This window comes from Epinephelus moara, chromosome 8, assembly GCF_006386435.1.
Source record: "Epinephelus moara isolate mb chromosome 8, YSFRI_EMoa_1.0, whole genome shotgun sequence".
Lineage (NCBI taxonomy): Eukaryota > Metazoa > Chordata > Actinopteri > Perciformes > Serranidae > Epinephelus > Epinephelus moara.
In genome coordinates, this window is record NC_065513.1 from 34662462 (window position 1) to 34676981 (window position 14520).

Here is a 14520-nt window from a genome sequence, read left to right on the forward strand (position 1 = left end):
TGCTTCACACCTAAGATGGCATTTGTGTTTAACTTTTTATCCATGAGTACCTTGCAGTGCTTTAAGCTATGCTGATACAGAAGGAGGTGACGTGCAACAAAGGCCCATACCTAGACTTGAATTGGGGATGGTGCAATGACGTACGTCCCAAAATGGAGGCATGATCATGAATGTTTTGTCCAAAGAAGCAGCAAAAGGAGGCGCCTTGACTTTGTCAAAGTGTTTGCTTAAAAAATTATATCTGTCAACCTTTATCTTTATGGTGTTTTCACTCGGGAATCATGAATATTTTTATAATAATAGAAACTGGTGAACAGAGACATACCTTTTGAGAACAGTTTACAATCATGAAAGAGTAAGAAAGCTTCCTTAATCATTAAAAGTATGAAACAAACACGGCACCCTGTGGAGATTTCTTCTTAATGGTAAACATGTTAGGCATCGTATGTGTTCCCTTCCTCATAAAACACCTGCAAAACTTTTTGTTGTTTTGCTAGCTTGCAGTCATCTTCTTCTTTCCTGGAATCTGCTGATGAATTTCTACTTTATTTAATGTATAACCATCACCTATCCATCAAAAATACTGCTCCATGATGCTACTCTTAAGGGTTAATTTAAGGAGTAAGTGCATCAGCTAACCACCTGAAAGTGTAAAATATGTTGGATGATAGATATTTTTAGGATTTCTGAGAAAGATGTTTCAACAAGCTCGATATGGAGCGAGTAGTAACGGATAAAAACAAGGTAAAGCCAGTCTGTGTAGAGGTGATGAGGTGGTGGGCAGGACTTTACTCCCAGCACCTTTGCTTCACTCTGCTATGTGAAAAGGATGTTGTCCTTTGACCATTTCCTTATGATAAGCCCCGATGTCTTCCTGCTCTGCCTTGTTCACACACTGTACACACCAAAGCAGAAACACACACATATGTACACACACACACAGGACGGGAACAGCCCTGCCTTAAATGACATCATTGCTTAGCCGGCAACAAGCAGGCAGGAACATTTAAATTCAACGTGAGAGATTTCGGGAACACAGAGCGTTTAGAAATTAATAAACTGACCTAAATTCAAGAGGATCATGTGACTTGTGTCAGTGATGGATCTGACTGAAATTTCTCCTCCTCCAAAACTAAAGACTTTCCTTCTTCATAATTTCACAAAATATTTGAGTCTAGAAAGTTGATGCTGTAGCAACTACTTGCAGGGTTAGTTAGCAGATGACTGTAGCAAGTGAGTGAACAAACGGTCTCATAACTGTCTGCAAATCATTTCCCTTCTGTGGAGCACTTAATCCTCTGACAGAGGAGGTTAAGTAATAAAAGTTGATGGTTTAACACAGCTAATAAGCTAAATAGTTTCCTTTATTTTGGACTCTCCTGCTTTCCATTCCCTCAGTGGCGCTAGACACATACACGTTTAATTCACACAGATTTAAATGCCATAATAAGGCTCCAGACTGAAACCATTTAGTCGCATTTTACAACCAGATTTAGAGACAATGCTACTAAATCTTTATAACAAGGTGCACCAGTGCAACTTGTGTGCAACCTTTTTCTTAAAATCATCATCCTATATCATGTGTACCACCAAGAGGGAGCGAGAATTGGTGCGTGTGTGTTGCTTTGCAAGGGACATTGCTACATCTGCTCTCTGAGATTTTGCTCTGCTCTACCTGTGCCTATCTCCAACTTTAGCATCAGCTGGTTTGACCGTGGAGATGCGAGTGACGGCTAGCTTGACCACAGTGTGTTTTTTAATTGTGAGGAAATTTACTTTATTTTTGATTTTGGGTTGCTAGAAAAACATTTTGGCATTTTTACTGTATCANCTCTGCTTTACCTGTGCCTATCTCCAACTTTAGCATCAGCTGGTTTGAACGTGGAGATGCGAGTGACGGCTAGCTTGACCACAGTGTGTTTTTTAATTGTGAGGGAATTTACTTTATTTTTTGATTTTGGGTTGCTAGAAAAACATTTTGGCATTTTTACTGTATCAGTTTGGAAAACTGCCAAAGTTAAAGACATCTATGCACCTTGAAATAGCTGCATTTCTAAATACTTGAGGTGTGACAGTGTATTTCTGCTATGTTACCAGCAAACATCACAGCTAAGAGAGCTTTTATTTTTAAAACAAAACAGCACATTGTTATTTCTGTTACATGTCTATTTATCAAAATATCCTTTTTATCCTTTTTCTTGCTTCTTAATTTTGTACTGGAGTTTTGTGCTGGAGTTCTGCTTAAACTGATGGAAGAGCAGATTATCACAACAATTAAGGCCTTGTCCCTTACTGTAAGTTCAGTATAATCTCCGTACCTGGAACACAGGAGCATTCGTAGCTGGTCTCTCCCTTCTGGATGCAGGTGCCTCCATTATGGCAGGGCGACGGGTTGCAGGGCAGGTAGCGGCTCTCGCAGTGCTTGCCTGTGTACTCCTGTGGGCACTGGCATCGGTAGCCGCCAACGTCGTTGATGCACAGTCCACCGTTCTTGCAGGGTGACGTGCTCACATCGCACTCGTTGACGTCCTGTTTGCAGGTCTGTCCGGAGAAGAAGGGTGTGCAGGTGCAGATGTAGTGGGAGTCGATGGCGGAGCACAGGCCACCGTTGGCACACGGGTTTGAGGCACAGGGGTTGGCTTGTTGGCACAGTTTACCTGAGTGAGGGCACAGAGAAACGATGCTCTAGTGTCGGCTGTGCTCAGGGTCAGAGGTTTCTTTTGATTTAAGATGTTTGTCTCTATGTTTTTCTATGTTATTTTTCTATATTCCCTTTCCTGTTCATCACCTTGCGCCCCCTCAGTAGTTAAAAAGCCAGAAACGACTGCTCTACTGTCATAATGCTGTTGTGTCTTACCTGACCACCCAGGTGGGCAGCGGCACTTGAACGTCTGAAGGCTCTCCAGCACGCAGGTGCCTCCGTTGCGACACGGCGAGCTGATACAGATATTGTTGATGGGCGTGACGCAGCGGCGACCGGAGAAGCCAAGTTTGCAGACGCAGCTGTAGTCCACCGTTTTCCCCTTGGGCACGGCCAGACACGAGCCTTCGTTCATGCATGGCGAGCTGGTGCATGGGTCAGGGAACTCGCACCTGCTTCCTACGAATCCCACTGGGCACCTGAGGAAACACAGGTAGAGAGGTTGTCAAGATTGCAGCCCTCGACAGGAGAGGAATTAGAGGGTGCCACGCAGACTGTGATATGCATATATACTCAGCTTAGACCCTCGTTTACAGATATTCTTTTATTTATTTTTTCTTTAATTTACAAGGCAGAAAAAGCTAAAGTAAGTGCAATAATTGTGCCGCTACTTGTTCCCACATAAATCTGGTTTAAAATAAGCTCAGCTCAACATTTAACATACCTTCAAACTGTACACAAAGACAACAAAAGCATCTATAAATAAAATTTTCTTTTCTCATGCTGATTAAATAATGACTGCCTTAAAATTCTGGACTTTGTTTCCCCTTTAAGTAATTATTCATCAAACAAAAGATTATGAAGAACCACCATTACATCATGAATACAAACAATTTACTAATGATCTGATAAAAACCTTCTTTCTTCAAGATATATTGGTCCACTAATAAATGTCCCGTCGTTCTTTATTTTTCTCATTTAAAAATTAGCATTACAAAGAGTGGAACTGGTCAAAGGGAATTCCCAAACACTTTTTTCACCCGTCCAATCTTTCTCCGCTCAGCACGGATTGAAGAGTTCACAAGGTTAAGACAAAACTCTGGCACTGGCGAGGGTCATCCCTTTGTGCGCTACTGTGCTTATAAATCAGCTGCTTTGCTAACCAATAGCACTAACTATCCATTTCTCTTTAATGATTGTCCCGTCCCTGCTGTTTTTACAACACCGCCATGAGAAACAATGCTTTAAACGGGACATTTGTCTTCCTATCGTCACACCCCCCCCGCCAACAATGTGTTTCAGGTTGTAAAACTGAGTGCTCTGGACAGAGGGAGGAGGAGGAGGGGGGGGGCAAACTCCTGTGATGTTTCTCACAGGTTGTGACTGAGTCATAAACGCCGCTCGGACCCCAGTGAACAAGTTCCCAGAGACAGAGAGGGAGAGGGCTGCTGCAGATCACAGGGACACATTCACACATTTACAATTACAATGAGAGGAGTTGAAGGGTGTCCCCTGAGGATACGCACGGCTCAACAAAGGGGCCACACACACAGAGCATGCACACACTCATACCTACACAGCGTGCAGTCTTTTACACGCACACAGGAAGATTACGCACATGCACGGGACCTCTTATATTCACAGTTGCATTCATATTCACACGCAATACTGCAGCTTTGAGACAAGAGCTGAAATGTTACTCCCAACAATTTTGATATCTGACGAATCAGTTTAAGGTATTTATAATGTAAAATGCCAGACATGTCCTGGCTTCTTTATATGATGACATGTTTTTCGTCATTTAAGTTTTGCTTCTGAAATATTCAACACAAGCAGTCGTACAAAAACTTTGCCTAAATAAAATAAGCAAAATGACTGAATATCTGATTAAAGGAGCAGTTTAATATATTGAGAAATACTCTTCTTCCCTTCATAGCTGAGAGTTGTATGATTGATGCCACTCACATGCCCGTACATTAAATATGAATCTACAGGCAGCAGCCAGTTTGCTTAGCTTATAAAGACTGGAAACAGAGGGAAACAGCTAGCCTGCCTCTGTCTAAAGATAACAAAATCCACCTGCCAATATCTCTGTCTCAAGTTTGTTATTCGAAGTAAGTGTCTAAATACCAGCAGTCCTGCAAGAGCTGTGTCATAGATTGGCAACTACTACTACTGAACAGTAAGCAAACAAGACTGTGATAACCTTTTCCCACCAAAAATTAGCGCATATATGATGGATTTTTTAACACAGGAAAACCTGATAAACAGGTGATAGACTCCTTTCCTGGCACTTGAGAATGCCTTTCTGGGTCTGTTCTTGCACGTCAAGTTCAACGTCACAAATGCACCAGAAAACAGGGTTCGTAACCACCAGAAAGCAGCATGGAGGGTGCTTTCACACCTGCCCTGTTTGGTTCGGTTCAATCGAAATCAAGTTTGTTTGCCCCCTAAGTGTTGTTCATTTGGGCAGGTGTGAACACAGCAATCACACTCAGGTGTGCATCAAAACAACCTGACCAAGACCTTCTTGAAGAGGTGGTCTTGGTCCGGTTACAACTGAACTCTGGTGCGGTTCATTTGTGGACTGCAGTCACATTACACATTGTTTGGGTTAAACATGAGCATGTTACAGTCCTGGAGGATTATTAATGTGCACCTCCTCCTGTACAACTGCAGACTCATTGGTCCCAAGAATGAATGCAGATTGTCCAGTGGAAAAGGGGCTTAAGTTTGGCCAGGCATTCACTGCACATGACAGTTTCAAGTGTTCTACAGACACATTTCAGTCAGTATCAAACCTTATTGAGTTTTAATACCCAGCCCTTGTTGCAGCTCTATTTGACACCAAAACCAACCACCTCAGATCTGCCACATTAGACCCTCCCTACCGCCACATTCCCATATTCATCACCTTCAGAGATTCAACACCGTTGTCAACAACGCTGGGTGGCCTGAGAGGCTGGGTCATTACAAAAACAAAGCATCTACTCAATAAGCAGCGGAGACGAGAACAAAAAAATCTGCAGTTATCTGGAATTCCTGTTCCTAATCCGTCCTTTCCAGAAGTCGAGGAACAAGAAAAGCAGCCATCGTGGCACCCTTCAGCAGCTCTCAGAGCTGAAATGTGCTTTGACCCTTTTGTCAGCACTCATTCATCCTGAGGACAAGGCCGCATCTATGCCACAGTGTTTGAGCTGCAAGCCAACATTATGGAAACTTCAAAGCACCGCGCCCCCACCTTAACGCTCGTTATTCTTCCCTCTCCAGAGAGGATTTGCTCCAGCATCAGACAAGGGATGGGAAGAGGATGAAACGGAAGAGACTGTGGCGCTACCTGAAAGATTTCTGACAAAGTGAATTCCTGCACAGACGGAATTTCTAGGAATCAAAATTTCTAGGGCTTTGTCTTTATGTCTTGGCAAACAATATTTCTTGTTGAATTTTGTTGTGTTTTAGTCTCCACGCAGAAACAATATTGTGCATGAAACATCCTGCCGACATCAAAGCGGCCTTTCCACAACATTAAAACCCACTGTCACTCTCAAATACCTGACCAGAGCCAGCAAGTCTGTTAGCCCCGAGGGGCTGGCAGGACCACGTCCCCAAACATTCCCAGGGGGTCCAGTATGTGTGTGTGTGTGAGTGTGTGTAGTGGATTTAGGGACAGGGTTGTAGGGACAGGCGTGTGTTTAGACAGGGTCTCCCTCTCAGGGGATTAGGCAGCCTTAGGACTGTGGTAAGGAAAAGAAAACATCACATGCTAGACTGCCCGCTGCACAAACAGTAGTAGTGAGTGGTGGCATGTCACCACGTAGAGAGCGCAGAGTGGTACCTTAAACTGAGTGTCATTCAGACTGGGATCACTGTGGCACTAAGGTCAAACAAGCAGAGGTGTCAGAAGCTGAACGTCAAATCTGTTACATGCAAATAAAAAATCTGAGGCGTGTTTGCATTACAAAATCACAGTCAGTAATTGAATAATAAGTTGAGCAAGTATAAAGCACATAATCACTAATTTGCCTCCACAGGCTTTACAATCTGCAACATATGTCACCCTCTATCATAAAACCCTTCACACACACACACACAAGGAAAAAGTTCCCCAACAACACTCTGACGGGAGTAATATAGATAAAGTCGGTGCACTCTGAGAGGCTGTAGTAAAGTTGAATTCAATCAAATCTCATTGAAGATGATTTGATTATGGAGCGGAAACATAACGAAAACAACCAACGACAGTCGCTCAAAATAGTCACATGTTGTCTTCACATACAGTTTGGATTTAAAGGGATACTTTGCCGATTTTCAGCCTGGTCTGTGTCACTGAGGTGTGGGGTATGTGTGCAGATGAACAGTGTTAAGGCGCCCCCCGAGCCACCAGCAGAGGCAGGCAGTTTCTGATGCTGCTGGCAACAGGGGCACCTTATCATCCCACACAGCAGTGACACAGACCAGGTTGAAAATGACAATATCCCTTTAATAAGATTGCTACTTTAAGATTCACTACTTTGTGTGTTATTGGTGTCGAATCAGAATTCAGTTTCAAGTGTTCTACAGACACATTTCAGTCAGAACCAAACCTTATTGAGCTTTAATATCCAGCCCTTGTTGCAGCTCTTTTGACACCAAACCCAAGCACCTCAGATCTGCCACATTAGACCCTCCCTACCGCCACATTCCCATATTCATCAGAGAATCAACACTGTTGTCAACAACGCTGGGTGGCCTGAAAGGCTGGGTCATTACAAAAACAAAGCATCTACTCAATAAGCAGCGGAGACGAGAACAAAAAACACATCCAGTTTTCACATACAAGTAGTGTTGTTGCACTACTGGAATAACTTACTTTAAATACCTTGAAAAATATCAATATTTGATATCAAGCTGAGGGCACAAAATGTAATTTTTTTACTAAAAGATAAATATAAAAAGGCTATAGCATGACAACGATGACTTTCCCTTAGGGGCAGAGAACAGCAGAATGACTGCAGTAAACATTTACAATAGGAGAGGGCAAGAAAGCACAACTGGTACTGGTGTATCAATACTGCGGAAAATGAGCACCGAGACCATTTAAAATATTCAGAATTGATATGCATACACTGCATACAAAAAATTTTCTTCTGTATGTTAATGAATAAGAACAAACACAATTGTCAAGAGACTGGGGTGCCCAGTGGATTAGTGGGTAGAGCAGGCGTCCCCATTATGAAGGCAATGTCCTTGCCACAGTGGTCGCGGGCTCAAGTCCAGCCTGTGGCCCTTTGCTATGTGTCATCCCTTCTTTCCCCCCACCTCCCCACACTTAGACTGTTCTAACCAATAAAGGCAAAAAGATTACAAAAGTCAAGAAACTATAGTGGACTATGCTTCATGAATATGTATAATATATCCGTTTTAAGATGAGGTTTCAAATGCGCAATATGTTGCAGGCGAATGTGCAAAAGTTTGGCTGCTGTGATAGTTAAACTACACTCTTGGTAACTTTGCAGGCTGCCATTGTTCCGAATTTAAACTTCAACATCAAAAAAGTAGGGATACTGTTACTCTGGATTCTCTGTTGTAGTTGCACTTGCTGACTTAATCTGTAAAGACAGATGTATCTTCACATGAAAACTTGTGGTGTAGCTGGAAATTCCTCTACATAATTTCTGAGCATCCGTATCGAGTCCCTTAAGTGGACAGTAGGAGTGTGTGTGTGTGTGTGTGTGTGTGTGTGTGTCTGTGTCTGTGTGTGTGGTGGAGAGGGAGGGCGGGGGTGTCAGCAGAGAGAAGCAGCAGATCTGGCTGCTAGAAGGCCAGTCCAGTTAAGTCCCAGCGGTGGCGGGTGCTGAGGTCGTGAGGCGCCACACGAGCTCGCTGGAAAAAGGCCGCAGGGAGCAGGTGCGCATGTTAATGAGGAGACAGCAGCTGCTGCCCCGGCCATTCACTCCCCACCCCCCCCACTTCTGCTCTCCCACACCTCCCATATCCCACCACTCTGCCTCCTTCCTCTCCATGGCACTCCATCCTACTACTGTCCTCAAGCCTGGACGCAGACAAGGGCCATGCACTGCAAAAAAATGCGCTTTTGAACTTGTGAATCAGTCTGAATTAGTCATTTTTTAAAGCCCCCCTCCACTCAAAAATGTGTTTGTCTTATGTTTATGTCCCCTACAATGTCTGATGTTGACTATAATGACTTGTATCTGTGCAAAGTTTGTCACTAGAGACGTGGTTTCACATTCCTCTACTGGAGGGGGCAATGTCTGTGCAAAAATCTGAGATTCAAATGTACGTAGGTACGTCACTAAAACAAAAGCCAATCGCTGTTCTATAGAGCGCTGCAGGGATAACAATGTTTTTTGGGGGGCTGACGCAGAAGTCAACATCACCCTGGTTCGCTTGTAAAAAAAAATAAATGCTAGCTTCCCGTTGGATTATTGCGGAAAAAAAGCTCTGTGGCCATCAAAAGTTAATGATAATTACGCATTTTGTTCGGCAAGACATGAAAAGAATTGACACAAAGGAAAGCCACTTGAGCATGTTTTAAATGTAAATGCAATTGCTGTTAGTAAAAAGCTAATATTCGGCTATGAACGAACATGACATCACCTTCATTACGAGGCTGTAAAGCCGTCTTCTGCTTGATGACGCCCTGTAGTGTCATTTAGCCACTTGTTAGCAACCATCTTTTTTTTTTTGGCCACATAAAAGCTTCCAAATTCAGGAGTGGGGTATTTACTGACGTATGTTATGAAAAAATTACATAAAAACTCAGAAAAATGATTAAAATTGTGAATAAATTTCAAGAATCAAGCTGACTGGCGGTGAAAACATGACAACTTGGATATTTTTTACAGTGTGTTATCTGAATGGCCACCCCCTCCTTCCTTCACTACTTAGCGGAGAAATGAAGAGCAAGTGAGGAGAGGGAGAGCGGAGGATGAGTGGGCCCATTGTTTTTCCTACCCATTCAGAGTTGACCACAGGCCGGGCGTATTCAGCTGTTACACCTCCTCTTTCCTCTCCTCTCTGTCTCCCCCCCCCAAAAAAAATCTTCTCTAAATCGTCTTTCATTTTACGTGGCTCATCCCCGAATTTTCCCCTTTTTTTCTCATTATTGGTTCCACTTCCTCTGTTCAAAGTTGTATGGTCGCTGGCATCCGCTCGCTCCCCTCTGTGCACCTTCTTTCCCTCCAAACCCCATCACCCCACTCCTCTCCTCCACCCCCCACCCCCCCCCATTCCTTTTCATTTCTAAGACACCACATTAGGATTTATAAGTCTCGACTGACTACTGCTCTCTCCCCCTTAAAACTTTCTTCCAAGTTACTCCAAGCTGCTCTGCAACGTTTTAGTGGTTGGCGATGTTTGAGGCCGAGCATAAGCCAAAACCTTAAAATCCAAAACACACACAAGCGTTGGGACAAACAAAAGGAGTCTGAAAGAAAGGAAACTGGAACTGGTTTGGTTTGGTTTTTCAACAGGAGAAAGACAGAAAGGGGTTGCCAGTTCAGAAGGAATTTTGGTGTTTACTCTTAAGAGTCTCCTGTCCTGATTCTTAACCCACGGCTCGCTTGCTGGCAGCCTCATTTTTATGGCTCCTTGAAAATGAAAAAACTCGCACCAACTTTGAAAGCTGGCATCTGCCCTCGCAAAACAGCCCAGCGTCTCACACCGAGGCCTAAAAGACAAACAGACAGAGCCCCTGCACCCTTACCTCGGTGCACGTGGACGCACTATCCAAACACACTCCAGCTGAGGTGCTAGCAGTAAGTCAACTGTAGCACACGCTAGGCAAAGAATGCTAACAGTTTGCTCTTTAACTTGGCGAGAGCCTGTCAAATACACGCTCAGCACAAAACAGCTTTTACAGGCAGTGAGCTTAACTGCCTCAATGAGAGCTCAAAAAGAGAAGGGTTGGGTAAGACAAAAGATATTCAACGCCTCTTTTATGGAGTCTTGGCTGTATTCAAAACAAACAGAGCAAAGCAGCTGCTTCAACAAGAGAAATCTGCCGGCCTGGCGAGCGGGATAATCTTAACAGCAGCAGGTAAACTGGGCGGCTGGAAAGGTAAATAAAGAAGGCATGAAAAGAGGGGCACAAATCAGAAGCTGAGCAAATATCAGGTGTTTGGGAGGTATCGTATAACTGCAGGACAGCAGTGGAATTATCTCCGCGGTAAGGCCGATACTGTTATTATCTTCTCTGTCATCCCTGCCCAGTAGCCCTCATTGTTCTCCTCTGCGCTCACTCCCGGGGCCGTCTCTTCTTCTATGGCTGCCACAGTAGCCCGTGGCAACAGGTTCCGCGACACTGATGGGATGCATAACAGGGTCGGGGCGGCGGCTCGAGCCCGCAGCAGATGTTGTGGTGACATCTGACCCTTCGCCAGGCGTCACTCTCTCTGAAGGGGCTTTCCTCAGTGTTGGGCCAATCTGCCATCTGCCATCTCTCTGAGGTCACGCACAGATGGGGACGGAGGCTTTGAACGTAATATGTAGGCTACACACATGTGCACTGTATACAAATAAAAACCTAGAGGGTGTACACAGATTTCGGCAGCTGTACGGGCCCCAGTCTGAATCCATTTTAAGAAGCTTAGTGAATTAGGTTGTGCATTTATTCAATTATTGTGCCATGTAAAGCTCTGTGGGAGACAGAGCCAGTGTCTGGTTCCATTTCTGTAAATGGCATAATTAAGATTATTTTAGGATTATTCTTTGTCTATCCATCATTTTATATATTTGAGCAAAAAAAAACAAAAACTCAGAACCTAACTCCTGTTTAGGTTGTTAGTTACAGGAAAAATCTGGTTGATTAAGGCCCTGTCTATGTGTATACAGATATTTTTGAAAACTGATATTTGCCTCTATGTTTTGTCCACAACCCAAAGATAATCAGTTTACTGTTATAGAGGAGTAAAGAAATCAAAAAACATCAAATTTAAGAAGCTGGAATCAGAGAATTTGGGCTTTTTTCTTCAATATTTTCTCAAACCGATTAATCAATTATAAAATTAGTTGGGGATTGAGTTTATAGTTGACAACTAACCAACTCATCAATTACTAGTTGCAGCTCTAAAGTGAGGTCAGGCAGGTCAAAATTTAAATGTTAAGTCATTTTTTCAATTATACACAGTCATTGGTTTCAACTAGAGCTGCAATGACTAACAAATTGATCAATTAGTTGTCAACTATTAAATTAATTGCCAACTAATTCAATAATCCATGAATCGGTTTGAGCAATTTTTTAAAGCAAAGAGTCAAAATTCTCTAATTGCAGCTTTTTAAATGTTAACATTTAATGTTTTTTTTTCACTTCTCTATGAGAGTTAACTGAATACAAGAAAAAGAAATATGAGGACGTCTAACTGACATTTTTCAGCATTTTTTGATTAGTTGTTAGGTGTTTAAACGGTGAAATAAGTCGTATAGGCCAAACAACTTATTGAGGAATCGAGAAAAACAATGACAGATTAATCGAAAATGAAATAATCGTTAGTTGCAGCCCTAGTTTCACTTTACTTCTCAGTAATCCTTGTCAGGATGTACTGCCGTTTTGTGTTTATTTTCACTGTAAAATAAATATCTTTAAAGTTTCTGAGATGGTGTCATCTTGCTCTTTAGGGAATTGTGATCAACATTTTCCGTCATGTAATAGACCAAACGAAAGTAACAGGCATGTTAATCGAATGAGAATAATCATTAGCTGCAGCCCTACTAAAAAGTCAGTCAGTTAAGTATAAAGGGTTTTGGTTTTGGTACTTTTCTTTTTTGCTTTCTCTTCTCAGACTTTATTGCTTTCAGAAATTAGGCCAACAATATACAAGTAAGAGTTATGCTTTAGGACTGTTACATAAAATATTTTTTCTCTCTGTCTCAGGTGACTAAGTGCTTTCAGCCAGGAGTCAAACTGTGTTAGTGGAGCATGTTTGTACCTCTGCCCCCTCCCCTCATCCCTCCTGTCTCCCCTCCACCCCGTCTCATTTCCTGGCTGTTTGGTCCTCTGCCTGGTCTAAGTCCCTTTTAGTCTTGTCTGATCTGTTTTTACAGCGCTGCCCAAAGGGGGGCCTCTCTCCTCCTCTCCTTTCCCCCACACTTCCCTCTCTTTTCTGCCCTCTCTTGTGTTTTCCCAGCAGCTATACGGCGGCTAACCACCGCGACAACTCTGCCACCACTGGCGGAGAAAATCAACACTGAAATGTGCACTCAGATTCGGCTTCAATCACACAAATCGAGTCGAGTGAAATAAAAATAGCTCCTCCACTTAAACCAGAGCTGGCACAAAAAACAGAGTTGTTGTTTGTTGTGGAACTGAAACCAGAGTTACCACCAAATCCCCACTGGCTTCAGAAATTACAGGGGAAATGCTGCCCCTCTTTCCCTCTCCTTACATCCATCCTTCTTTTCCTTCCTCTCTAATCGTACAGGAGAGCTGACCTGGCCAGCCCACATCTGGCAGTCTTCATTAGAGACCCTGTTTATTTGGGAGGGTTATGGACACAGCCCATGGGAAACAGCCTGCTCCCCCAGGGACCTGTGTGCGTGTGTGTGTGTATGTGTGTGAATGTCCTGAGAGTCATAGCAGCTCTAATGACTTCTGCCACTGCCTACTTTACGAGGCTGGGAACCACTTAAAGGCTTTACGGGTGTCTGAAGGTGTAGCTGACAGTGCAACCAGACACTCAGGTTGTTACTGTACACGGCCACTTCAAGGTGTGAGCCAGAGCATGCCAAAATGTCACATCGCTGCATCCTTCATGTGCCCAACTGTCCCACATAAATCAGGGCCAGGATCCGGCTGTTAACAGGCCACACATTTTCACATTTTATCAGCTGTATTTATATTCATTTTATGAGTTATCTCAACTATGAAATGAACTGTTGGCTGTTAGTTTATTACTAATAAACGTGCCTCACAAGCAAGCATCTGTTCGCTCGGCCATAGGGGTTTTTAGGGGGGTGACATGCATCATTGTGGTATCTAAAAAGTTAGTAAGGATTGTGTGTTTTAGCTGCTCAAAAAGACCAACAGAATGAAAAGTGTTTCAGACATTAAACCATCTAATGTTAGCTGCCAGCGGTCATTTTCCAGCCCCATACATTGTAACTAGATAGCAGTCGTCATAAGTACTAAATGACCGCAAACACTCAAAGATAACTTACAACATTAGCTTGGCAGGTAAACTGCAGACTTAGAGTTGTTAACAGGATCAGTTTAGAGCGTAGCAGTCATCACTAAACATTATACCACTTTTAATGGATTGATGACAGCAATGAAAAGGTAATAAATTCAGGTATCACAGTAATGTAGTAACTTTGAAGTTGACTTTAAGGCCGTCCCCCCACTGAGCCACCGCTCAGCTTTCACATTAGTAATATTATATGGTATTGGAGTACAACTGCGTCATCATCTACATCAGTGGTTCCCAAGTGGTGGGTCGCAGTTCAAAAGTAGGGCTGCATCGCGGGTCCATTCTAAATTTTCTGGTTCACTTTATTTTGAAGAACAGTGAATTTCCAGCACAGAGCTTTAATTTTTAAGTCCAATCTGTGTCTGTCCGTGGGAGGTTGAGATGCTATCTCGTTTAGAGGCATCAGTATTGAATTTAAACTGTTCATATCTGATTAAAAACTCTTTGTAGTTGCATTAAATTGCTGGCCACCTCTGTGGTTTCGGACAGGTGGTGTTAACACCTGATGCCTTCCATACCCGAGAACACATGAACCCTACTCGAGACCACCTTTTCAAGTGGATTTGGGTACAGGCTGGCGTACTTTGTCCAGGTAAGATACACAGTGTTCACACTAATAAAACAAACTGGACTTTGGGGTCAAGTAGACTCAGATCCAGGCTGAGGTGCCTGCTGTGAAAGCCCCCTTAATGGAAT

At 43.2% G+C, this 14520-nt stretch overlaps 1 protein-coding gene across 2 annotated transcripts in view; it reads right to left on the reverse strand.

The window, feature by feature from the left end:
* LOC126394847 (neurogenic locus notch homolog protein 1-like) overlaps positions 1-14520 on the reverse strand; it is a 52349-nt gene that overhangs the window by 30369 nt on the left and 7460 nt on the right. For both annotated transcript variants that reach the window (XM_050051965.1, XM_050051964.1), the window contains exons 3-4: positions 2858-3120; positions 2319-2657 (exon numbers count right to left, since the gene is read on the reverse strand). In XM_050051965.1, coding sequence (XP_049907922.1) covers positions 2319-2657; positions 2858-3120 — 602 coding nt within the window. The remainder of the gene's footprint in view (positions 1-2318; positions 2658-2857; positions 3121-14520) is intronic.